Source organism: Phaethon aethereus (genome assembly GCF_964289735.1).
Source record: "Phaethon aethereus genome assembly, chromosome: 3".
In the NCBI taxonomy this organism is placed as follows: Eukaryota; Metazoa; Chordata; class Aves; order Phaethontiformes; family Phaethontidae; genus Phaethon; species Phaethon aethereus.
The window spans coordinates 6,834,673-6,860,651 of record NC_138576.1 but is presented as its reverse complement, the minus strand read 5'-3'; the positions used below and the strand labels follow the sequence as shown (position 1 = coordinate 6,860,651).

Below are 25,979 nucleotides of genomic sequence, written 5' to 3'. Positions count from 1 at the left end.
AAGTCTTGAGTTATGACAGAAGCCTTCACAGGTGAGCCCTGTGAAGCCTTCCTAGCCATGCAAGATGAGCCACCACAACAAAGAAAACTACTAATACGCAAGGATATTTAATGCTGGTGCTTCTCTCATTCTTGTATCTGTTTAGGCCTGGAAGTGTTTTTGTGAACTATGAAGTAAAAGCAGGAGCTGCAACCTTCAATCAGATAGCAGATTCCAACAAAATTGTACCACAATTTCTAGATGCATCATACCGGCTAAATCAAGCTACCTTCACAACAGAAATAACTGGTAAGTTTAAAGCTCTCTCAGTATTTTCCTTCAACCTTTATTTTGGTATTTCTAGCCTGAACATGTAGCTGCCTTATAGTGCTGATTATTTGGTACTGGACCTTCAAAAACACTTATTTCTCTGGCTATTTCATTTCATCCTATGCCAGCAAAGCTTAGGGCTTACATGAGATGACCATGCATGCAGTACCTCCTACAGAAAACCAAATCCTTCCAGCTACTCCACTGAATCTTGATGCAGTGTCTCCATGGGAGAGAGACTGAAAACCCTTGAGTTCACCTCCAGCACTGAGACTGCTCTTAGCATATCAGGCTGCCAGCACTTCCCACTTCTTCAAACAAAACAAAAAACCTCTTGCAGTTTACATGAGAACAAGTTCCCGCTGGCTTTCTTGGCACATTTTCCATGCTGCTGCTACTAGACAGTGTGTTACAATTCACTTGGCTGGCCAAGTGCCCCAGGGGTGCTGTACTCCCAGTGCAGCGAGCACTGGACTGTCTTTGTCAGAGGATTACTTTAACCTGGTTGCTTCTCCTCCCAGTTTATCTACTTGGAAAGTAGTGGTGGTGATAATATTTCTGGCTCTCTGCATAAAAAATTCTGAGATCTCTGGCTGACAAAGATAGTAGAAGAGTATCTTGTGGGAAAATTGTATAGCTTGTACCAGAGGTAGTGCCCTGCAAGTGATGCTGAGTGCATGTTAGTTATGAAGCACCTAGGATTCCCACAAGATGAAAGACACTGTATAGACGTGAGCTGAAATGACAATAATGCAGAATGTTGCTCTTTGTCTTCCCAGATCAGACAAACTTCACTGTAAATCCTGCAGACATTTTTGAAGGAGATACAGTAAGACTGATGTGTGAGATAAATTCAACATCTGAGAGTGTGACCTGGTATTACTCCAATCAGATCATCTCAACCAGCTTCCGGTATTTGATTGAGACAGATGTTACAAATACAAGTTCGATTCTTAAAATTACCAACATTACGATGAAGGATCTTGGTATGATTTTCTATCGTTAAAACAGCAGATGTAAATCTCTAGTGTGGCTAGTTCTATAAAAAGCAGAGGAATGCAGAGACAGCATTTTCCTAGAGTAAATGTGAAAAATACACTGTCCTTCATAATTTTCTTGTTGTTTTTTTTTCTTTAATGAACTACTTACTGACTGGCACTGCCAGTAAGATGTGAATTGACTGAAGAGACTATACAGGCCTGAGTATTCTCAGTGCTAGCCTTTACTGCCATATCACAGGAGGCAGCGGTGACTGCTTGGCTGTGAGGCCTTCCCACCCTCTTGGTGTGGTAACTTGAGGCTGTGTTTGAATTTGTCTTTGATGGCTCTTGCCCCCTTTGCAAACATATCTTAAGTAGTCACAGCTCAGAGTTACAGTTTTTCATGTGTTCATGTTTAGGGCTTTTTGAAAACCAGAAACAGGTAAATTGGTGGCATTTTGCTGGGAGGAGTTATCAGGGGAATCATCATGTGTTATCAGAGATATGACTCAAGCTCCCACTCAGTTCTTCTCTTTGGACCATGAATTTTTTTCAAAAAGGGTAGCCTGTGACCAGGTATTTGGGTACACATATGGGAGGTAGGAGTCGTGGGTCCAAAATTATTTAGGCTAAGAATGCCTGAATCTTGGTGTCTCCACTCCTATGTAAGTGGCCTACTCACTTGGCTATCCCAGTTAGGAATGGGAACCCACATACCTAAAGTATGAAGGAAGTTTGGAGCTCTAATTGGCAATTTCAAAAGGAAGCCTGGCTGCATCCAGGGGACAAGTGCCTGAGAAAGTGACTAAACAATATTCTGCTCTCTTTGGCAATACCTTCTGAGCAGTATGCATGTCTAGACTCAGAGTCCCAGCTCTTGTGGAGTCTATCCTGGGCACCTGTCTCTCACTCATTCTGTGTAGGAACTGTTTGCCCAGTCAGTCTACATTCTTACCATGACATATTGCTGCCATGTGGACTATGGGCAAATACACAGATCCCCAAAACACCAACTCAGCCAGATTTTAAGTATTTTGGTCCCAGAGTGCTGGTCTCTTGCCAAGTACCCATCAATACTGAAGCTGCCTAATCTGGATACACTTGGCACCAGGAGTCTGCAAAGAGCACACTGCAGATGACCTGAGGGTACGTTTTGATTAGCAAGTAGCAGAGCCACTGCAGAGCAGGGAGATGTGAAAAGTAGGTGTAGAAGTAGCTCCCAGCTCCTAACTCCAAAAGTAGAGAAAAAACAGCAAAACATGTTCTCAATGCTAAGATATTGCCTATGCTTTACAGGTTCCTATAGGTGCACTTTCATGAACAGTAATCCGTTTCACACACTGATATACAACGCCACAAAAACAATAGCAGTGTCTCGGCTATACATAACTACAAACTTAAATGACATCAATGTTACATGCAACAGTCCTGAAATGCAGACAAACAGCCTTCTGCTGTCCTGTTGTATTGACAGACACTTACCATCTCTTACTGGTGACTGGAAAGTACATGGAGCAATCAATATTACAGGTAAGATTAACAAAAGATTACCTTTCACCTGTTAGGTTTGTTCGTTCTTCAAAGACCTCCTCCTAATTGGCTACCCTAAAGGCCAAGTCCTAAGCTGAATACAGGGTATGCTGTGAAGGTGTATTTGTGGGAAGGACAATGGATCAACAGCGTGGTAGAGACTCCATATGTGTTGTGCAGGCACCAGTGGGATTCTGTGCACGTTCAGACATTGATACTGGAAACTGTGCCATTCTGGATGGAAACAGTTGCCTGGACCAGCATCATACTGACTTTTTCGAAAGGTTTATTTCTGTATTCTCTAGTTTTGAGAGCAAGGATGAGTGATAGTCTCTAGGACTATCTCCAGAATCACCCTTGGGGTATGAAAAGCTTCTGTGTACCACATACCAAGATTTGGCAATAACGAGAGGCAGGTGGTACACTTTGAAACAGCTGCAGCATAGCTAAATACTGACTGCACAGTTTCCCTCTCCATGTGTAATTGTGATACATCACATGCCAGTGGAGTCAGTGGCATCCCACAAAGCTCTACTTATAATATGAATATAAAGAGTTAATAAAGCACCAAGTAAATGTGCTACAAAGAGTTACAAAACAACATCAATAGAAATGCTCACATCTGTGAACCATAGTCATAAACAGCCTATTGCCCTCAATATTTTATGGGTATGGATTAACTGTTTGTGTTAACCGTTAAAAATGAAATTTAGCAGAAAGCAGGACAGCGAAATGAGAGAAAACCTTCAAAGCTCACGTGCACAGTCATTTCCACAGAGGACAGGTACTGGTGTGCAGTGCTGCTTACAGAGAAAGGGGTGATCCTGGCCTACTGTAATGAGCTGTTTTGTCCTCGATTTCATGTGGCCAGGCTTTCCCGCAGGAACTCTGCTCTCATGCCAGATGGACTTTCAGCTGCAGCATGGGACAGCTTTAGTGAGGTTTTCCCCTTATAGCTAAACCAGCACTCTTCAGATTTAAAGTTGAATGACTGTCAAGTACCTTCAAATGTTTATTTCAAAATAAGATGACATTAAAATCTGGAGTATTTACTCCTGGTTTACTTATCTTATACTAAATTCACAGATAATGAGGTTAGGCTGAACCAGAATACTCTTCATTTTGGCTTATCCTGAGGTATCCAAGCAATGTTGCTGCTCTCAGTTACACTGGTTTTGGCAGTGCCCAACACTGTGCTGAGAGCCATCTTCAGGCCTTTGGAAGACCATTGTGAGTGTTGCCAGAGTAAAAGATATGAATAAACTTCAAAAATGATGAGTTAAAAGTGCCGTGCTATCAAAGGTTCCATACAAACCCACAAGGTTTTCCTTAGCTAGAGTGATTGCTTGTGATTTCCAGAGCCCAGGCATTTTTTGGTCATCCGGTAGGCCTTCAAGGAATGTTTATTTCTCTCTAGGAGTCTCCAATTTCACTGAAAACTGCACTGAATACAAGCTCAATATCAATGAATCACTATGTTCACCTGAGAAGTCAGGTACAGTGACGACATACACATGTGAGCTGCAGACTGGACACGGTGCCATGTGCAGTCAAGACATCAGAGTGAGGTACCTCTGGGAAGGTAAGAGTCAGGTAGATCATCAGCTCTTTAACGTGTAGGTGGCCTCTGTGGCACATGTTATTTGGAAGCAAATGATTATAACAAGTGATTCTCAATAATATGACATTTATCTTGTGTTGTCTCAGCCCGTGTAACAATATCTTCAAGCATAAACTCATCAGTTTCTGAAGGATATGCATTCAATCTAACATGTGAAAGTGATCTGAGCAGTTATGACAGTATCAGCTGGAAAATTCTGTCTGGAAATAACACAAAAACAGTAAACTGTGGTACGTGCATCAAAAACAGCAAACCAGCCACATCTGTGCTCGAAGTGAAGACTGTCACACAGGACTGGAACGGTGAGTGAACATGGTTTGTTTTGGATACAAAGACAATGAAATCTCTGTACCAGATAATTTACAGCATCCCTAGCCCTGCAAATCACTGTGAAGCCTGGCCACAGTAAATAAAAAAAAAAAAGAGTTAAAATGATAACTGCTGTGGGACAGCAAAACATGATGCTGCCAACAACACTGTATTTGTTCAATATTAGGGCTCATGACCATGCAAAAGCAGAGAGGCACTTCTGTTGACTGAAACATTGGTTTTGTGTCACTTCTTTCAGGCACCTACATCTGCACATTCTCCCAGAAGAACTTGGATAGTTCTGCCAACATGACAATCGAGGTTATTTCCTTGCCTCTGAAGCAGAATATCCTGAGAAACCCCATTAAAGCATCTATACAATGCAACGTGCAACAAACTCTTGAATGCTGCATAAGTGCTAACACCATGGAAAATTACAGTGTTACATTCATAGTTGAAAAAGAAGAATTCCAAAAAGTTGGTAAGAAACAATAAATTTGCAGAATCATTAGTTGCACTATGTGTCACAACCCAGTCTCTATTTTTTTTATTTTTCACTTAGGTCCATGTAACCAATTCATACTTACTGCTATTATGACAACCCACAAGTATGCCTGAGAGTGTAAAAAAGGGGAAATGGACTTTTTTTTAGGATGGTTGTCATGCCTGGGAAGCGTGGCTGAGATTAATAGAAGAACAGCTGAAGGCACTGCTGTAGAGATAAATATGTAATAGGAAAATTCAACGTTTGGTTTGCCTTGCAAGGCAGTTAGAAGTGAGCATCCTCATCATTGTTCAGATTAGAAATTGCTGAACTCCATTTATTTGCTTTTATCTTCTACTCTGACACTTTTTTGAACTGAGTATCAAAGAAACATTACTTAAGATCTACTCATACATGAAAAAATATAAACCAACACATTAAGAATGCAATTCAAAGAACTATTCTATTTTCTTCAAGGATACAAGTGACATAACTTTAACAGCACAAAAACCTAACTTGCTATGTCTTCAAATTTCAGGCAGTTCTGCATCTTCCCTGGCACGTTTTTATATACCAGAAGTTTTCAAGTGGGTAACAAAACAGTTAAATCAAAAAAAGCAAAGATGACCCACCTAAACTAACTCAGAAAACATTCAGGAGTGCAAAACCAACAGGTTGAAGTGTAAAGCAGGTGGAGACTGAGGGGTCCTTTGATTGCTAAGAAAAATGCCAAGATCTTCTTAGAGGAAATTGCAGTCAAGGACCCTCAGGCACAGGCATGCTGAAAGGCAATGGGAGTGCGGTACAGATCCTGAGCTCAAAAGAACCGTGTAAGAACAGCAAAAAAGTGTCCTAGCCTAAATGAAACACCTGTGGTAGAAGCAGAAGTAGGAAGAGTATTCTTAAAATGGTTTCCAAAGCAAATTTTGGTTCCTGCACAGCAGAAGAACGTTTGGGCAGGATTTGCTCATACACAAGTAATTGAAAAGGTACTGATCATGCAGCAGCTGCCAGAAGATTTATTAAGCAGGGAGTAAGAGACAGAGATCAGCATACAGAAAGGAAGTTTTTTTCTCTAGGACCCACAGAAAAGAAAGTTTTGCAGAAGCTTACTGTTGTATGCCAGCTGATCGACCCCAAATCTGTGTTAACCTATCTTAATCTTTCCACATAGGGAAAAGGAAACAAGGAAATTTGTTTTGCTATGTGTACAATTACACAGAAACAAAATGCAAAGAGAAAAATCTCACGGCATATTGCAAGTTTATGAACCATGTGAAACAGGAAGTCAAAAGTGAAATGATAGAACTGAGCGTGATAACTGGTAAGGAAAAAGTTACTATTTAAAGCTGTTAAATAGGAAATCACAGTATCTTTGTTAAACCAGATGCCAAAAACTTATCATTGGTGACACTTAACAGGAGCAATTTTTGTTAGCCAAGAGTTTTTGTCTACTTTTTTGACAGGAAATTTTAAAATACAGAGGAAAATATCAATTTTGCTGAAATTTTAAAAAATAAATAGACAAGGTGTTTTGTATTCACTGTATTTGTCAGTGGCCCCAGTATATTTCCAAGAAGTAACAGTTCAGTCACCTTCTGTACCTACTTCCTTCTGGTGCAGCCTGCACCACTGAGCTTTGTCTCCTGTGTTGAAATGTGGTAAAGCAGCTCCCAGATTGCATGAAAAAATTAGCAAGGATAAAAGATTGTGGTGCCTCAGGAAGAAGTCGTCTAGGTCAAGGCGTCAGCCTGTGGGAGAGCATATCCACTTTAAACACAAGAATGATAGCCTCCACGAAGTGTTGCTGATACCTGGGCAGACCAAGCTTTCAGTCAGCTCTGCAGGAAATGCTGGGTAATTAGAATTCAACATTGCTAAATCCAATTTTGAGGTTTAGTTCTGACCAGAGTTTGGATGTTTCAGCTTCTTATTCTAAACTGGAAAGAAAGAAATGTTGGACATCCCCATAATGCAGAATTTTTTTTTTTTTTCCACAGTAGTGGTGCCTACTGTTGAATCACTATATGTGTCCAGATTTCACTCTCATACGAAATAAATAGGCAGACACTTTTTTACTTTATTCAGCAGATACTCACTGATGTGACCAACCCAATCAAAGCCAATTAGCAAGACTCACTGTTCATCAAAAAGGTGTTGAGGCCTCACTAACAAGGTCTTAATGAATTTCCTATTAATGCTATAGCAGCACTGAATCCCTTAGCAGAATAAACTTTGTGTGTGAACCACTGTTCACATAGTGGTCAATATAATCCCACTCCACCCCTATCTAACCCTGCAATCTAACAGACAAATCCCAAAACTTTGGGTATTGGTTTGCTGGTTTGATTCAGTACCAGAAACAAGGGCCTTTACTCAATTTCCTTTTTAAATTCATCATTCAAAAAAAATTGGGAATGCAAGACATATACACCCTGAAAGATCATAATTAATGAAGACAGCAAGCTGAAATCCTAACTAATTTAAAGGCCTCTGAACTTCAGGAAGGCACAGGTTTGATGGGAGTAAATTATATACCTCACAGAATCACAGAATCATTAAGGTTGGAAAAGACCTTCAAGATCATCAAGTCCAACCATCAACCCAACACCACCACGGCCCCTAAACCATGTCCCGAAGCACCACATCCACATGTTTTTTGAATACCTCCAGTGATGGTGACTCTACCACCTCCCTGGGCAGCCTGTTCCAATGCTTGACCACTCTGTCAGTGAAGAAATTTTCCTTAATATCCAATCTAAACCTCCCCTGGCACAACTTGAGGCCTCTTCCTCTCATCCTATCACTAGTTACTTGGGAGAAGAGACTAACGCCCACCTCACCACAACCCCCTTTCAGGTAGTTGTAGAGAGTGATAAGGTCTCACCTCAGCCTCCTCCAGACTGAACAATCCCAGTTCCCTCAGCCGCTCCTCATCAGACTTGTGCTCCCTGCTTCTTAGTTTTCTACCTCTATGTCTTTTTCTCAATACAGGTGAAGTTTCCTGCTTAAGCAACCTTGGCATTGGAATAGAAGGGAGCATATTAATAAAGCCATGCTGTGACTTAAATAGTACAGATGGTTTTATCCAAGGCAATGAAACTTACAGGTGCCTCAACAAATCATGGAAGCATGAAAGGGATGACTGCTTGTCTGTTACAATAAACAACCTGTTGACTAGTGCTGAGGTAATATTTATGAGTTTTGTAAAGGCTGGGGTGGGGGGATGGGTAGGAGAGAGCAAAACTTTTTCTTGGGTGGTTTTTTGCTTAACGTAATCTAAAATATATGAAGCATTAAAAAATCAATTATTTACTTTAAACTATCTTTTAAAAGATATAAAGAATGATTGGTTATATGTACACAAGTCAGCGAAAGAGGCCAGGTTCCCTTTTCTGGCCCAGGGGGCATGTGACACTGCATGGCTAACATCCGTACACATGAACGCTCTCTCCCCCAGACAAAGTGACCTTATTCATAGCATCCAGTGGGAGCAGTTGCTGGCATGGGGTATTCCCTGAACCATGCTCAGACATTGCGTCGGTGAACGCCAGCTGGCACAAGCCCAAAGCACGCTACAGAGTACACTAACAACGATGCAGTAGGGACAGCTCTGGGCCACTGCCCAACCTCAGACCCAGGCCCTGTTCAGCATGCCCAGTCAGCCACTACCCTTCAAAGATAGGTGCTGGGCCTCAGTTTTCAGCCTAGGTATCCTATCAGTGAGGTTAGATGAGAACAACTATTTTTCATTCATCAAATACTTACTATCTTTATTTTAGTAAATTAGCCACAGCAAGGTTGCAGGCAGAGGTATAGCTACTCAATGATGTATTTTCTTAACTTTCTAGATTGTTCCCTCATACAGTTTGGGCCCAGACCACCTATTTTCTCCCTCAAAATTTCCAGGAGCAGTCTGCAAGTTAACACAGATGAGGTACCACTCTCAACAGGCAGTTAGAATACCCTGTTCTGGAGGGTCAGAGAGTTGAACACTACCAGCATGTCTAGAATGACCTTGGCTCTGTTTGTTTTACTAGTATAAGGGTAGCCATTATGAAGGAGGATCAAGCTCCAGGCAAATTGAACACACGTCATGTACTGTTTTCTTCTGTTACAGTCCTTGGCCAACAGTCCTGAGGCAGAAGCATACCTACCTAAATACCTTGCAGAGCTTAAGAAAAAGACCGAGGAGGAGCAAACCACAATAAACAGTTCTCCTGCAAACCTAGGTGCAATCATTACAATCCTGGATATGGTCTCCTCTATCCCAGCAGATGCAAACGTGTCCATTATTCAAGTAAGTTTTAATTTTATTCTTACCTATACTTATCAAGACCTTTGGCCCCTTTTGTCACAGGGGCTGACAATCTCCCTGAAGAATTTTCACAGTTAGTTAGGAACAGGAAAGTATTAATGAATGAGATGTAGTGACAGCAAAGATGAAATGGCAGCAAAGACACAGAAGAGTTTATGAAAGTCAAAATGATGCAGACCAGACAAGGAGCCTATGCATGAAAGAGAGACTTCTGTATGCTAGATAGATAGATAGAGAGATGGAAGATAGAAATCTTCTAGGGACCCATAAATGTCTCTAGCATTCTAAGATAGAGGACAAGACAAGGAATGATGGATGAAAAGTTGAACATGAGCCAGTAATGTGCACTTGCAGAACCAACCAGCCCAGTATTCTGGGCTGCATAACAAGAAGCATGGCCAGCAGATCGAGGGAGGTGATTCTGCCCTTCTACTCCGCTCTGGTGAGGCCCCACCTGTAGTGCTGTGTCCAGCTCTGGGGTGCCCAGCACAAGACAGACATGGGCCTGTTAGAGAAGGTCCAGAGGAAGGTCACAAAAATGATCAGAGGGATGGAATACCTCTCCTATGAGGACAGGCTGGGAAAGTTGGGGTTGTTCAGCCTGGAGAAGGGAAGGCTCTGGGGAGACCTTATTGCAGCCTTCCAGTACTTCAAGGGGGATTATAAGAAAGACAGAGTAAGACTTTTAACCAGAGCCTGTAGTGACAAAGCAAGGGGCAATGGTTTTAAATGGAAAGATTTAGATTGGACATAAGGAAGAAATTCTTTACACTGGAGAGACACTGGAACAGGCTGTCCAGAGAAGTTGCCAATGCCCCATCCCTGGAAGTGTTCAAGATCAGGTTGTACGTCCTTGCCCATGGCAGGGGGTTGGACTGGATGATCTTTAAAGGTCAAAACTATTCTGTGATTCTGTGATTCTTTGAGTAGGAGCAGAAACAGAAATAAAAGGTTGAAATAAGGATAGGGATCAAGCAAGGAAAATCAATTAGCCATTACAAGAAATGAATGCAAAACATATCTTAGAAACACTTGGAAACCTTGATTGTGAAGTACAGAGGAAAAGGACTGCTCTTCTGAGCAGAAAAGTGCAAAGAGACTTGATGTTTTGTAGCTGGAGAACCCTACATGAGAGAGAGAAATCAAAGATAGTACAAAGGCTCAGAAAGAGGGGAAAGAAGGCTAGAAAAGAAAAAATACTAAGTAATATGTAAAAAAAAAGACATGCAGCAGCCACTTTTGGAAACTTTAACTTGAAAACACAGCATTCAGAGGGTTAACAACTGAAGGTTTCACATGGATTGAGTAAAATAAGAAAATGATGGGCTTTTTCAAAAGGCAATTCTTGTGCAGAAATGCAGAAATTACCATCAGAAACAACAATGATTTTTACGGGATTTCAGTAACAGCATTATTCTGTTCTTGTTCCAGGATTTCCTCTCCACAGTGGACTTTATTGTTGCTGATTCCACAAATGAAACTTGGGCAAATTTGAATACAATGGAGAGAAACAAAAGTTCTTTGTTACTGCGTTCAGTAGAAAACTTTTCCCTGCACCTCCGACCAGTTAATAATACCATTCCTCCTGTCTATGCAAACACCCTTCAGCTACAAGGTGCAGTTGTCACAGAAAATAACACCACGATTTATAATAAGAACTTCAGCAGTACAGGAAACCTCACAGTTGAAGTACTCATTGGTGAAACTGAAATTCAGACTCTAACCCAAAATTCAACAATTGTCAGTGTGATGTACTCCAAATTTGGACATATTTTGCCCCAGAATGAGTCTCAATATGTGAATAGCTTACTGATAACAACAACTGTGACCAGGAACATAAGCCAGGAGTTCAATATTAATATGACTTTTGCAAAGAATAACTTGTCTCTAAAGATGCCCCAGTGTGTCTTTTGGAACTTCACACTCAGCAAATCTGGAGGAGGCTGGGATACTCATGGTTGCACACCCACAGAGGTAGAAGATTATGTCATTTGCTCCTGCAATCACTTGACATCATTCTCCATTCTGATGTCACCTGATAAACCCTCCCAGGTAACCTTTGAAGATTATATTACCTACATCGGCCTGGCCATTTCAATCTTGAGTTTGGTGGCCTGCATTATAATTGAATCTTTAGTCTGGAAATACGTGACAAACAACACAACCTCCTATATGCGCCATGTCTGTATACTCAACATAGCTACATCACTCCTGATTGCTGACATTTGGTTCATTGTCACTGGCTTCATCAATGACCAAAACCAACAGATGAGCAGACGTGTCTGTTTCGTGGCCACCTTCTTCATCCATTTATTCTACTTGTGTGTCTTTTTCTGGATGCTCAGCCTGGGCCTCATTCTTTTCTACAGACTGGTCTTCATCTTACATAACACAAGCAAGACCACTCAGAAAGCAGTGTCATTCTGTCTGGGATATGGGTGCCCCTTTGTCATTGCAGTCATCACCATTGCTGTCACACTGCCAAGGAACAATTACACCAGAAAGGAAAACCACCACTGCTGGCTCAACTGGAAGGACAGCAAAGCTCTCTTGGCCTTCGTCATACCTGCCCTGATCATTGTGGCCATGAATTTGTTCATCACCGCAGTTGTTATAATAAAAATACTGAGGCCAACTATTGGGGACAGGTCAAACAGACAGGAGAGGAACTCATTGTTTCAAATTGGCAAAAGCGTGGCCATCCTGACACCGCTGTTAGGCCTCACCTGGGGATTTGGCTTTGCCCTCATCATCAAGAACAGTCATAAAGCTTTCCGCATCCTCTTTACTCTGCTCAATGCTTTGCAGGTGAGTTACATATATGTATGGCTTTCTTTCCTCTTGTAACCATATAACATGTAGTGACATCCTTGCAGTGCTGTGCTTGGAGGCGGGAGGGAATAAAAACAGCTTGGGAAAGCTCAGGTTTGCCTTACATCTTATTCCCAAAGGGCTCTTTGGGAAACCCATTCCAGGAATTCAGCAGTATTTTGTATTCTCAGCTGCCTTAACAGATATGCCTTATAGATAAAGCTGACATAAAGATAACTTCCATCCTTGCCAGTAACTTTGGGAAGAACTTCATTCCTGAAGTCTAGGAAAATAACCCTATTATGTTCAGGTGGGCAAGCTTCAGCATGTCTGGTCTCATTTACAGTGCATCCGGAGGCATCATATTTGGCTCTTGTGGGTTCAATTAATGAGGGAGTATAAACAACATGAAGTCATCAAGAACAGCTCAATAGTACTAGTAATAAAGAAAGCAACTAACCAAAATGATTTGGCACATGATCGAGAGTTTTCACTTAGTATGATTTTTATAACAACATATTTAGGTTGTCAGTAGGATCCCAAAGCAATGGGATTTCTTAAGGACAAAATAGTTATGTCTACTCTGTCTCTTAAGAATGGCCTGAAAATTGTATGCTTCAGACCAAACTCACTTGCCTTTTATATTGTGAGTTTAATAGCTTATCTGGGCAGCATAGGCAGGGCTCGTCTTCCATACAAAGGTCCATTCTTTCAAATATGGTTAGTGCTAGAAAACAATCTATATCGCTTTTGCAGACCAGATATACACACAGTTTAAGTAGGCCAGGCCTGGAGAACTCCTACCACATTAGTAGTCCATTATGTGAGGTGCAGTTATAAAAATCACAGTATCACAGAATCACAGAATCATTAAGGTTGGAAGGGACCTCTAAGATTATCGAGTCCAATCATCAACCCAACACCACCAAGCCCACTAAACTATGTCCTGAAGCGCCACATCCACACGTTTTTTGAACACTTACAGTGATGGTGGCTCCACCATCTCCCTGGGAAGCCTGTTCTGATGCTTCACCACTCGGTGAAGAAATTTTTCTTAATATCCAATCTAAACCTCCCCTGGCACAACTTGAGGCCACTTCCTCTCAACCTATCACTAGTTACTTGGGAGAAGAGACCAACGCCCACCTCATCACAACCCCCTTTCAGGCAGTTGTAGAGAGTGATAAGGTCTCCCCTCAGCCTCCTCTTCTCCAGACTGAACAACCCCAGTTCCCTCAGCTGCTCCTCATAAGACATGTGCTCCAGACCCCTCACCAGCTTTGTTGCCCTTCTCTGGACACACTCCAGCACCTCAACGTCCTTCTTGTAGGGAGGGGCCCAAAACTGAACACAGGATTCAAGGTGCGGCCTCACCAGTGATGAGTACAGGGGTACAATCACTTCCCTACTCCTGCTGGCCACACTATTCCTGATACAGGCCAGGATGCTGTTGGCCTTCTTGGCCACCTGGGCACACTGCCGGCTCATGTTCAGCCGGCTGTCAACCAGCACCCCCAGGTCCTTTTCAGCTGGGCAGCTCTCCAGCCACTCTTCCCTAAGCCTGTAGCGTTGCATGGGGTTGTTGTGACCCAAGTGCAGGACCCGGCACTTGGCCTCATTAAACCTCATTCAGTTGACCTCGATCCAGCCTGTCCAGATCTCTGCAGCAGATCAACACTCCCACCCAACTTGGTGTTGTCTGCACTTACTGAGGGAGCACTCGATCCCCTCATCCAGGTCATCAACAAAGATATTGAACAAGACCGGAAAAATGCCCTCTATCAAAAAGTTCAGAGTTTAAATAGTCAACACGGACAATGTCTGAGATAATTTTGAGGTATTGCAATTAAAAGGTTGGTGTCATCAAACTGTATATAATTATCTGTCTTCTAGGGATTATTCATTTTGGTGTTTGGGACTCTCTGGGACAAGAAGGTAAGAATTCAAACTATTTCTTATGTGAAAATACTGTTGGAATTTTAACACAATTGCTGTATTTACTGATTTTTTTTTTTTAACAACTAGATACAAGAAGCCCTGCTGAAGAGGAATTCAATGTCCAAATGGAGTTCACAGCAAACAAAGGTTAGAACCTTTGACCTAAGAATGCATTTCAGAGTTACTGCTGAATATTCTAACATTCTGCAAGTGTCTTTTATGTCAAATACACTTTGTATTCTGAGTTATTTATTAGAACTAGTCAGTGAAAGAGAAGACACTAACAACACAAATATTTCATTATTTCACCTGTGATTGGCAAAAAATGAGATGGAGGTTGGTAGACATTTGCTCTAAATTCCACAAGAAATAAACCACAAAATGTAACTGAAATTTTATGTTAGAAAACAGAAAATATCAGTGGCATCATTATTAATACAAAACCAAAAAGAAATGCAAAGGGAACTTCTTGGGGAAGATGCCCTTTAGTTATGAGCAGGAAACAATGTAGATATTGCAAATTTAGCTTGTAAGACAAGGAGACAGGTTAGCCTCCACTTTATACTGGAACAGAAAATGGGAGGAAGTATGAAACTTCTGTTTCATGTACAAATCACGTTTATGTGCAGCAAAGACTCATATTTCAATGAACAAAAGATAGAACATAAATGAATGTGGTTCTGGAACCAAGTGACCTAGACACAGTACTAGAAGAGGAGAGACTTGGGTCCCATATGCAGAAAATTCCTGCATTTAAACCAAAACATACAGTGCCTAAAAAAACCCAAAATAATGTTGCAAAGAAACTGGTTCCTTAACAAAGATCCTGGAAAGCTTCTTTTCAATCTGCAGAGACTTTCTCTGGCCCAGTGACTATCGCACTCATCCCTGCATTAAAGCACAGCTTGAATGGGCATCTGGAAATGCTTCTGCTGTTCACATTAAAGCAGAACATCAGTTCCGTTGCCATCTTTAAAAAAAAAACGGTTTGCACAGTGCCTCAGGAAAATGACTGCTGAGGAATACAGTTAGGACAGAAATGCAGGAAATGTTTCTGCTGAAAAGAGATGTCATAGAATCATGGAACACTCGAGGTTGGAAGGAACCGCCAGAGATCATCTAGTCCAAACCCCACTGCTCAAAGCAAGGTAAACTAAAGCAGGTTGCTTAGGTCATTGTCTTGTGAGGTTTTCAGTGTCTCTAAAGCTGGAGAATCCACTAACTCTGGACAAAAAGGTGTTGTGTTTTGCCACCCACACCACAAAAAAAGTTTTTCCTTATGATTAAATGGAATTTTTTTTCATTTCAATTTGTGCTGCAGAGATTGAGACTCTGAAAAAAAAAATGCTCAGTGGTTGCTTGAAAGGGATAAACCAGGGCTCAGCTGCTATAAGCTACTGGGCAGCCAAGAAGCTAGTCTGTCTTGTGCCAGCCATGTATCTGCCCCCTTCACAGCTTTTAATCTTTAGCAGCTCCTGGTTCCTCCCTTGATGCATCCTTCACCTCCACAGATCTCATGGCACCATGGGCCTTTCATGCAAAACGCCTAAAGGGAGGTAGAGCTATTTAAGCCACAGGAAAATGCTGGCAGGGGGACAACTGAGCTTAATTAAGGTAAAAAAAGATATAGCCCAATTGGAAAGATGCAGAGCAGAACAAGTGCTAAAGAGGAGGGCTGACTGCTGTGCTAGAATGACATAGGACTCTTCAACCTAGACAACTGATGGGGAATTTTAAAAGCGATGTATGCTGCTATGAGGCCATGGAGAAAATATGCCATCCAGTCTGATAATTAAAGACCACACCTGGCCCTAATGAGTGGCAGATTCAAAGCAAGCAAAGGACATTTAGACCTCCTTGCTCCTGGATGTTGTGGATGTTGGACACTTTCCTAGGTTTTCTTACCGTTTACTTCACTTTGTGTGTGCTTAATAGGCCATTAAGGGCTACTGAATACCAAGGTCTTGCCACCAGAAGTCCCTGTACCTCTCACAGCCAGAGGTGGAAAGAACATTCCGAAGATCTGCTGCTACAAGCTTACTTTGCTGTTGTAAAACTCTTCCTAGGGCCTCTGCTATAGCCCGCTTTGGACAAGAAGCAACTGGGCTAGAGGACCCTTGGATCCAACCAAGTGCAAATCTGCTATAGCATTAAGCGACCAGTGCCCATTAGAAAGGCTGGGGAATGGCCTCTCAGTGTGAACAACAGAGTAAAAACACAGAACTAACTGCTTGACAAACCCCTAAAGCAGAACACAGGAGACTGACCACACAGAGGGGTCATAGCCTCAGTGACCCAGAACGTGCCTTACAGCCCTAGGAGAGGGTCAAGAGCTGAGGCTATGGACTAATGGTGGCCTCACAAAGACTTCTGCTGACTGAAGACATGTGGCTACAAGTTGTTTGTTACCCTCTTCCTGCTGATGCCAAAGGTGTGTTCACCTCTACTTCTGCATAAGAAGGGCCACATTCAAGGTCAGGTTGGATGGGGCTCTGAGCAATCCGATCTAGTTGAAGATGTCCCTGCTCATTGCAGTGGTGTTGGACTGGATGGCCTTTAAAGGTCCCTTCCAACCCAAACTATTCTGTGATTCTGTGATTATATGATTCCCAGATACAGAATATAGAAAAGATTCAGCTAACTGGAATATAACACCTCTACCTGGGATGACTCCATGAGGATGGATAACTCTGTATTCTAACACAAATGCTTATTTCAACTTACACTTCTGCATTTATAACTCCTTACCAAAGAAGTCACAGCAGGATGGGTAAGGGATCAAAGACATCAGCAGATAACCCATGGCACATGGGGTACAAGAAGAAAATGTTGGTTAATGTTAGCATCATTCTTATATGACAATAGATCTTAATTTTATATTAGTATCTGAACAGGTTTTATTCAGAAGAGCATGTAGGGATATTGCTAAAGAACTGGGAAAAAGGCTTAAAAACCAGCGTAATTAAGATAGGTAGGTACATAGCCTCAAAGGAATTAAGAGGTCCATTAAGGCTGAACTGTCAGCTCAGAGGAGCAGCATTGCCTCAAATCAGTCCAGCTTCCACAAGTATCACAGAATTGCTGAAGTTGGAAAGTACCTCCAGAGATCATCTAGAATGATCCTCCCACTCAGAGAATAATTAGCTAGATTATGGGCCATGTCCAGTGGGGTTTTGAGTAGCTCCAAGGATGGAGATTCCACAATCTCTGTGCAGCCTTTTCCCATGTTTGACTACCCTCACAGTGAAAAAGTTTCTTGTGAAGTGTGATTTCCTGTATTTCTATTTGTTCCCACTGCCTCCTGTTCTTTCACTGGGCACAGATGAGAAAAGTATGGCTTTGTCTTTAATCCTTTCCAGTCAGACAGCCCCCAGCATGTCCTGGTGCATGGGGTTGCTCCTCATGGAGGGACAGGAGGACTTCATATTTCCCTTTGCTGAACTTCGTAAGATTCCTGTCATTCCATTTCTCCAGCCTGTTGAGATCCCTCTGAATGAAAGCAGACTCATCTGATCTATCAGGCACTCCTTCCAGTTCTGTATCATTTGCAGACATGGTGAGGGTGCACTTTTCCCATCATCTGTTAATGAATTAATGAAGATATTAAACCAGTATTGGCCTCAGTAGTGTGACCTCTCTGCATGTTCCCTCCAGCAACATGCTGAAGGGCTGGGAGGAGGCAGCCTGTGACCAGCCAGGCAGAGCTCTGTACATTTTAAGTGCTCCAGCCACCTGTCACATTCCGATTTTGTGTCAGGACAAGGCAGGAAAGATGCAGTTTCTGCCTCACATTTCTTCACTGAGGACCCCCAGAATCATCCACTTGGATTTTTTTAAATGGTGCTCCAATTATTCCAGCTTTTTCTGCAGGAGGATTACTCCTGGGAATCCAGGTTTGGGAACACTTCCTAATGCATATTTAAAGTGCCATTCCTTCTTTCTGGCTTAAAAATGACATCTGCTGGATGTGGTGCTATTCTGACTGTGGGAAAAACTCCTTTTTCCCAGGAAACTGGAAGGAAGGATGGAAGAACTGATACAACTACCATTAAGCACATCAGTTTCTTCATTCCCTCCTGCACTGACACATGCAGCAGAGTAAATTAGAGAGAACAAGTTGTTAAGTCTTGGATCCCAATTCTGAATTTCTTTTCAGGCAAAATCTCCTGGGCCAGACACTTCCAACTCTAGTTGATATTGTAGAAGCTGCCCAGGAAATGGGAACTGGCATATTTCACCAGCAGTTCTGCTGATAAGAAATAAATAAAGCAAGATCAAAGTCTTTGATCAGACTTTTTGGATGTGATTTACTTACCTTCTTCTTCTACCACCTTATGATATAGGTGACAATGTACAAAACTGCTTTATTTCCCCCATCATGGTACAACCTAATGAATGAAGAGGGACTGAACAGAAAAAGATGTGTTTTCCTTACTTTTTTTTAACACACCTTTTTTAAACATCTCTGGTTAATGTATAAGGCAGGGAAGCTTTGAGAGGTGGAATTTTACAGGGGCTGCCAAGCCCAGAAGGGACGACAAGACGTTTCAAACTTGGAAGGATTTGAAGGCCTTCAAGTGCTGGTAAAGACATTGAGAGTGAAGAATTCTCAGCCTTTAAGAGGGTGCTTAGCACTATGCAATACTGAGCCATCAACTAATAGAATCATAGAAACTTTGGGTTGGAAGAGACCCTTAAATTCTCAAACTACTCCAGAACCAAAAAAGAAACTTAATTTCAGCAGCAAAAATTTTCTTCCTTCCCATCTGGACCTTCGAGCTGTGTTCCAATGCCCTCTAGTGTGTCAAGTTAAATTTGCCTCTGATTATATCAGGCTATTGGCCTTCAATGACCATCCACTAGCATATAAATCTTAGATTTTCTGCCTACCTTAATGGATATACTCCCTCAGATAAGGTATCAGAACTCTGTATTGCCTGATATGACAGACTCCGGAGCCTAAGCCATGTTCCCTGGCCAACAGTCGGAAAAAGGCTGTTTGTGTCCTATAGTTTCTTTTAAAGTTGATCTCCTTCATCACCATCATAAACATGCAAATGGGTAAACCTGATGCCTCACAAACATCTAATTTGTCCCTCTGTGGATTGCCTGCTTGTACTACTGAACAACATTTTATTGTAACCTTTTTTTTCCCCCTCAGTGTGGCTACAAAGAAAGTTCTAGGCTTTTGACAAAAAGCAATTTTCTCTCTTACAGTCAACCTCCCTGATCCTGGTGACACCAATGCTTGCTATGAGCTATCCATTTTCAAGAACCTTTAACAACTTATGTGGGAAAACAGGTATGTGACAATAGATGTCTCCTACTGAAGCACAAACAAGATTTTGCCTGCATTCTCACTCTCAGGGCCTGTCCATCCTGATATCCATCAATCTATTTGTCTATCCATCCATCCATCCATAGATGGTATTTCATCTTCTAGTACAAAGGAACTGTAGTAAGTTATTGGAACCACCAGCATAATTGCTCATGATTGTACCATAATGCTAGCAGCATAATTGTCTAATGCTAAAACAAATATTGGATGGTGGCATGTTTCACTAATTGTAAAACCCACTAATTGAGCTTTGTTTTGAGCTTAATGGTATCATGACACAGTGCTCCTCAGTTCATTTACTGTTCATGTACTCTTCACCACCTTGGAGTTGTATCTCTTCAAAGGTTCTCGGGCAGTCATTTTATGGATGTCACCATTTCAGTTATGACTTTATTTTGCAAGAAGCATTGCTGAAAATTTGAGTAATTTTATTCCTAAGTGTGTAATCTTTACATCCAACCATTGCTCAGAGAAGATGGTGACATTTGATCAAAGTGGGATATGAAGGAGTTTAATGTAGGCAAGCAACTGCTTTTTAAGGGTCTGTTTATTATTCTATTTATTAATGGAACAAGAAGTTGGTCTCTGGCTGTGCAACATGAGTACACTAGCCAGATACAGAAGCCTCCCACCACGAAAATGAGACTTGCCTACAACTCCATATTATTAGTACTTTCTTCCACACTCTGCTCTTGGGCTCTGAGCACCTGGGTCTTAGTTTAGAGCCTTGTGGTCACAATAGAGAGGGAGCTGGGATTCATCTCAAGAGCATGTGTTCTAGATGCATCCCCATGCTCAAGGAGGACCACTAAGTCCCTCCATTTGTGTGAGTAAATTACTACCCTATGGCATAATCGTCAGTGCAAGCTGACATATGCTGGCTGTGTCACCAAACACATTGACTTCTGTGGTTGCTGGTATTGCTGTAATCCAGCTACTATCAGGGCTGCAGACCAAGTCAAAGCAACCTGGGTCATTAGACAGGTCTAACTGTCTGTCCTTTGCAGTGCCAACATGTCCCAGGCTATCTATCCTTATGTCTAACCACTATGCTCTGTTTTGCAGGAAAATACAGAGTTTCTTCTTCAGAGCCATCCAGCTCTTCCTCTGAAAACACTTCCAAGTCATATTCTTTGCTTAACTGAGGCACTGTAAATGCTAAATCACGTAATTCCGAAAGGACCTCTGCCCTTTCCAGGACACACACAAAAAGCACCTCTGAGTCATCAAGAAGTAGACTGTTTCACTTTGTCTGAACTGTGCCTTGGTTCATTCCTCTGGAATAATCATTTTTGGTTAATGTATAAGGCAGGGAAGCTTTGAGAGGTGGAATTTTACAGGGGCTGCCAAGTCCAGAAGGGATGACAAGATGTTTCAAACTTGGAAGGATATGAAGGCAGAAGGCATTATCGACACTTGAAGAGTGTCAGTAAAGACAGTGGGAGTGAAGAATTCTCAGCCTTTAAGAGGGTGCTTAGCACTATGCAATACTGAGCCATGAATTCATAGAATCATAGAATCTTTGGGTTGGAAGAGGCCCCTAAAGGTCACCTAGTCCAAGCCCCTGCAATAAGCAGGGACATCTTCAATTAGATCAGGTTGCTCAGAGCCCTGTCCAACCTGACCTGGAATGTTTCCAGGGATGGGGCATCTGCCACTTCTCTGGGCAACCTGTTCCCATGCTTCAGCACCCTCATTGTGAAAAATTTCTTCCTTATAGCTAGTCTAAATCTACCCTTTTTCTGTTTGAAACCATTACCCCTCATCCTATCGCAACAGGCCCTGCTAAAAAGTCTGTCCCCATCTTTCTTAGAAGCCCCCTTTAAGCCCTGGCAGGCTGCAATAAGGTCTCCCTGGAACCTTCTCTTCTACAGGCTGAACAACCCCAACTCCCAGCCTGTCCTCATAGGAGAGGTGTTCCATCCCTTGGATTATTTTTGTGGCCTCCTCTGGACCTACTCCAACAGGTCCATGTCTCTCCTGTGCTGAGGGCTCCAGAGCTGGACACAGCACTGCAGAGAGGCTCTCACCAGAGCAGAGCAGAGCAGAGCAGAGGGGCAGAATCCCCTCCCTTGACCTGCTGGCCATGTTGCTTTGGTTGCAGCCCAGGACATGATTTGCCTTCTGCACTGCAAGCACACATTGCTGGCTCATATCCAGCTTTTCATCCACTAGTACCCCCAAGTCTCTCTCAGCAGGGCTGCTCTCCATCCCCCAGCCTGTATCGATATCGACCCATGTGTAGGACCCTGCACTTGGCCTTGTTGAACCTCATGAGGCTCACACAGGCCCATTCCTCAAGCTTGTCCCTTTGGATGGCATCTTGTTCTGCAGTGCTATATACAGCTGTTGTCCAGTGGTTTTAGTTTTTCTCCTACTAACTCTCTGAATGATTCCAAAGGCCTGTGTAGATACAGAAGTACCTCACAGCTTCTCTCCTGCCCTTGTATTAGAGTCTGGAAAGGCTATAGTGCTCTCCATTTTCTGTTTAAGACTTTCTGGAACCAAAGATCCACAACTGAGAAGGTCTATTTCAGATCTTCACTTTTGACTTAGATAAGATGAAGACAGTGATGATTCCTGCATGGTCTTCTTTCAGATAGAATGTACTGAAAGCTCCATGTGGCACTTTTTTGAAGAAAAAGCAGCTTTATATCCTTAACCATAATTGTCCTTCCCTTGATACATAATGTGATAAGACAGAGATGGTTGCCACCCAGGGGACTGCATTTATTTAATGCGTAGTAGTGTTAAGTATGCAAGGAGTCTCTTGTGTAAAGTATGAATGTTTGGGTGTCCTCTTAGAGGAGAACCACATTTGCAGGGCTCAGAGAGTCAACTCTCTGCAGTGACTATAAACCACCATGTGCCAGGCAGGATGAAATGTTTTATATGAATTATTGTTCTAATCGTACATTTGTGGACTCAGTTATTTCCAAGCTTGTATACCTTTAAAGGCAGGACTCCTTAAGCAGAGGGCTATGAGAGAGCCTTCAAAGTATTTATAGTGCACACAAATGTTATAAAACTTAATGTAAAATATGAAGATTTAGGTTTGAGGCCAATATCAAATACTGCTGTCGGGTAGTACAGCCCCATTTGGTTGTTGGGGAATCAGGCCTATGTTTACCAGTGGTGAAACTGTTCCCAGGACTTTGGGATGAGCCAGGATGGGAAACTGTTGCCTACAGTTACAGGCATGTGTGATGGTTTGGTATGGGCAGGTGGTAATGTCTGAAGACAATAAACAAGTATCAATCAAATGTATTATGTTTAAAGGAATTTCTTTTTGTTTGAAGATGTAGATATAATACTAGAACTGGAACACAGTTAGAGATTAAGAAATATTTGAAAATCCAGAATCTCTTTGAACTGCACGGCCAGTGGAAACTTGAAAATCAGACTTTCTCACATTATTCCAACCAAAAGTTGCCTTTGGACATCCATTTGGTCTAACACACTCTGGAAGTAGCTTGTGCAATACTGACCTGCTGCAGAGCCATCCACTCCCACTGAGTTAGAATAGGCTTTACATAAATGGTAAAGTATGAGTCCCGGTAGACAGCACATTCCCACCACGTCTTATCTCTGCAGACATTTCACCTTGACTGTATGTGAATGAGAAAACAGGATGTGATGCCAAGCTGCCTGGCACTGAAGGGCCATCTTTGGGTGGATCTTCAAAGGCAAGGTCCTTGCCAGTGTTGCAAAAGCCATGAAAGAGAAGCAGCGAAGAAATTAACTGTGCCAGTCTTAAAGACTTGGGGCCAATGGCTCGCTTGTATTTATACACAGATCATGACAGAAGGAGAGAGAAGAAAAGGTGGAGGGAGTGCTGAATGGAGGAAGAATGGGAAATACATGGCAGCAACCACCCTATACCCCTCCTACCCACTCACAGGAGCAAGAACCAGGTCTTCGGTATGGGCAAGGTGGGCAGTGAGCTCACTAACAGCTTGCTCTCCTCAGGAGTCTGGCACTTTGGTCAGCTGGCCCAATCTTTTATCCTGACTTCCCTTTGTCCTGATCAAAGCCCAAATCCATTCAACCTACTTCCTGAAGTGAGAGCTGTCACAGGCCTTGTTTCCTGATAATGGCTGTCACTCATGTACCACCCCCTGCTTAACTGCAAGGCACTAAGTTAAAGCACATTGCAAAAAAACCTACCAGGTTCACCCGATCTCTGGAGAGGATGGGATCTCTCCCTTACTCACCTTTTATAGCAATGACTGAAGAACAGTCACTGCCTTGGCACCTTCCTCTGATTTATTCCAGCTCAGGAAAGAAAGTAAAGGAGGGAATTGTGACATACAGGTCTCTGAAGCACAGACCTGCCTTCTCTCACACTCCTTGCTTAGAGTTTTTGTATTGTGACAGTTGCTGAAAAAATCTTACATCTGTCCAAGACCAGATTTCACCCTTCACTCCTTAAAGACTTTGGGAACCTTCCATAGGAACAATGCAAAGAGCCCAGGACCATTCTACCCATGCTACAGTGACCAGTGAAAATCAATGTGCCCCAGGACTGGGGTTTACAGGTGTACAGTTCTGATACCTGTCCTTTGGACCATGAAGCCAATTATGCTCTCATCTCTGATATTTTCATGGCTGAGCAGTCTGGCCAGCATGTTTACTTCTTACACTGCCCCAGGAAACATGTTCAGGAAACAGCTGCATTTTGGAAAAGTCAAGTTAGGCAAGAATAAAAAGTCACGCCCCCACCCTGTACAAAGTGCCCAGCTATGTAAGGTATGTCCAACTGCATATTACCTTCTAGCACCTGTGACCTCAGTTGGATTTGTTAATCCCATGAACAGAAGAAATTATGTTCATTTCTTACAGGCTTGTGTCCTATACCCTCCAACCCTCTTCCCCTTCCAATCATCCAAGTTTCCATGGTCTTCCTCACATACCCAGTCCTCACATATCTTTGCCCCCCAAGATTAGAGCCTCCCTCAACCTCCACCCCATACCCATAGTGCCTTCTGTTGATGTAACCTCCCTCGTCCACCCTGTTGCCAGCAACTGGTAGGGAGCTGGATGTGTCGTAGGGAGAGCAGAGCCACAGAGATGAGGAGGGTCCAGTTGGGGCTCACCAGGGGCTGGAGTAATCATGTTCTGCCTGTCCCTCCCTCAGGGGCAGCTTTAACAAGCTCTACCAACCGTCGGTACTTCGGAACTTGCAACGAAAACTTCTCTGAGGCATTTGGTCCTCAACAGCTAACAGGATGCAATACCATTGAGAAGACATGGGGCTGATGGGCAGATTCACACACAGACCCATGTCATTTCTTGAGTACTTTCCTGTTAGAAAACCAGGATAAAGCATGTGATACAACCTACACAACACCTAGGATAATTTAGAATCACAGAATCATTAAGGTTGCAAAAGACCTTCAAGATCATCAAGTCCAACCATCAACCCAACACCACCATGCCCACTAAAACGTACCCTGAAGTGCCACGTCTACACAATCTTTGAACACCTCCAGTGATGGTGACTCCACCACCTCCCTGGGCAACCTGTTCCAATGCTTGACCACTCTTTCAGTAAAGAAGTTTTTCCTGATATCCAGTCTAAACCTCCCCTGGTGCAACTTGAGGCCATTTCCTCTCGTTCTATCACTAGTTACTTGGGAGAAGAGACCAACACCCACCTCACCACAACCCCCTTTCAGGTAGTTGTAGAGAGCGATAAGGTCTCCCCTCAGCCTCCTCTTCTCCAGACTGAACAACCCCAGTTCCCTCAGCCGCTCCTCATAAGATTTGTGCTCCAGACCCCTCACCAGCTTCCTTGTCCTATTTCTTCTAACTTCCACTCTTTCCAAGTTCTTTTTAGCTTTTTCCTTGGGATAGCTCGTGCTAATCCTCCCACAGACTCTTCTTGGATCACGCCTCCCTTTTTCCCCGCCCTTTGCAGGATAACGGACGCTGCACATCCCAGCACGTCAGTTTTTTTGTCGGGCTTTCCGCATTGACCCACGCCGACGTCTCGGCGGTGTCGCTGAGCCCTCCGGCCTGCCTGCGTGGCCGAGACCCACGGGGCCCACGGCCGCGCCCCTTACACGGCGGCCGCGTCGCCTGGCAACGGCTGCCGCCGCGCATGCGCGCAAGGCGGCTCGCCCCCTTCATCTCTGCGGACCTCTCACCGCGGCAACGGCACCGCCGCCCCCTCAGGGCGGGCGGGTAACGGCGGCCTGGGCTCGGCCGCAGCCGCCGCCGGGGCGTTGCGGTAGCCCTTGGCCCCGGCCTAATGCTCCTCGTCGCTAATTAAACGGGGCAGTGAAAATCAGCCTCCCGCCCCGAGGGAAGGGGCACGGAGCCGCCGCACTCGGGAAAGA

The 25,979-nt window shown here is 43.1% G+C and overlaps 1 protein-coding gene across 1 annotated transcript in view; it reads left to right on the top strand.

The window, feature by feature from the left end:
- ADGRF5 (adhesion G protein-coupled receptor F5) overlaps positions 1 to 20,783 on the top strand; it is a gene marked incomplete at its 3' end in the record, with an annotated part of 28,146 nt that extends 7,363 nt beyond the window's left edge. Inside the window, exons 7-20 of the mRNA XM_081997242.1 lie at positions 146 to 288; positions 1,089 to 1,295; positions 2,586 to 2,819; positions 4,237 to 4,401; positions 4,527 to 4,742; positions 5,009 to 5,230; positions 6,408 to 6,557; positions 8,228 to 8,421; positions 9,354 to 9,533; positions 10,983 to 12,359; positions 14,256 to 14,297; positions 14,388 to 14,447; positions 19,518 to 19,602; positions 20,704 to 20,783. Of these exons, the coding sequence (XP_081853368.1) occupies positions 146 to 288; positions 1,089 to 1,295; positions 2,586 to 2,819; positions 4,237 to 4,401; positions 4,527 to 4,742; positions 5,009 to 5,230; positions 6,408 to 6,557; positions 8,228 to 8,421; positions 9,354 to 9,533; positions 10,983 to 12,359; positions 14,256 to 14,297; positions 14,388 to 14,447; positions 19,518 to 19,602; positions 20,704 to 20,783 (3,355 nt within the window). The remainder of the gene's footprint in view (positions 1 to 145; positions 289 to 1,088; positions 1,296 to 2,585; positions 2,820 to 4,236; positions 4,402 to 4,526; positions 4,743 to 5,008; positions 5,231 to 6,407; positions 6,558 to 8,227; positions 8,422 to 9,353; positions 9,534 to 10,982; positions 12,360 to 14,255; positions 14,298 to 14,387; positions 14,448 to 19,517; positions 19,603 to 20,703) is intronic.
- Positions 20,784 to 25,979: the final 5,196 nt, after the last annotated feature.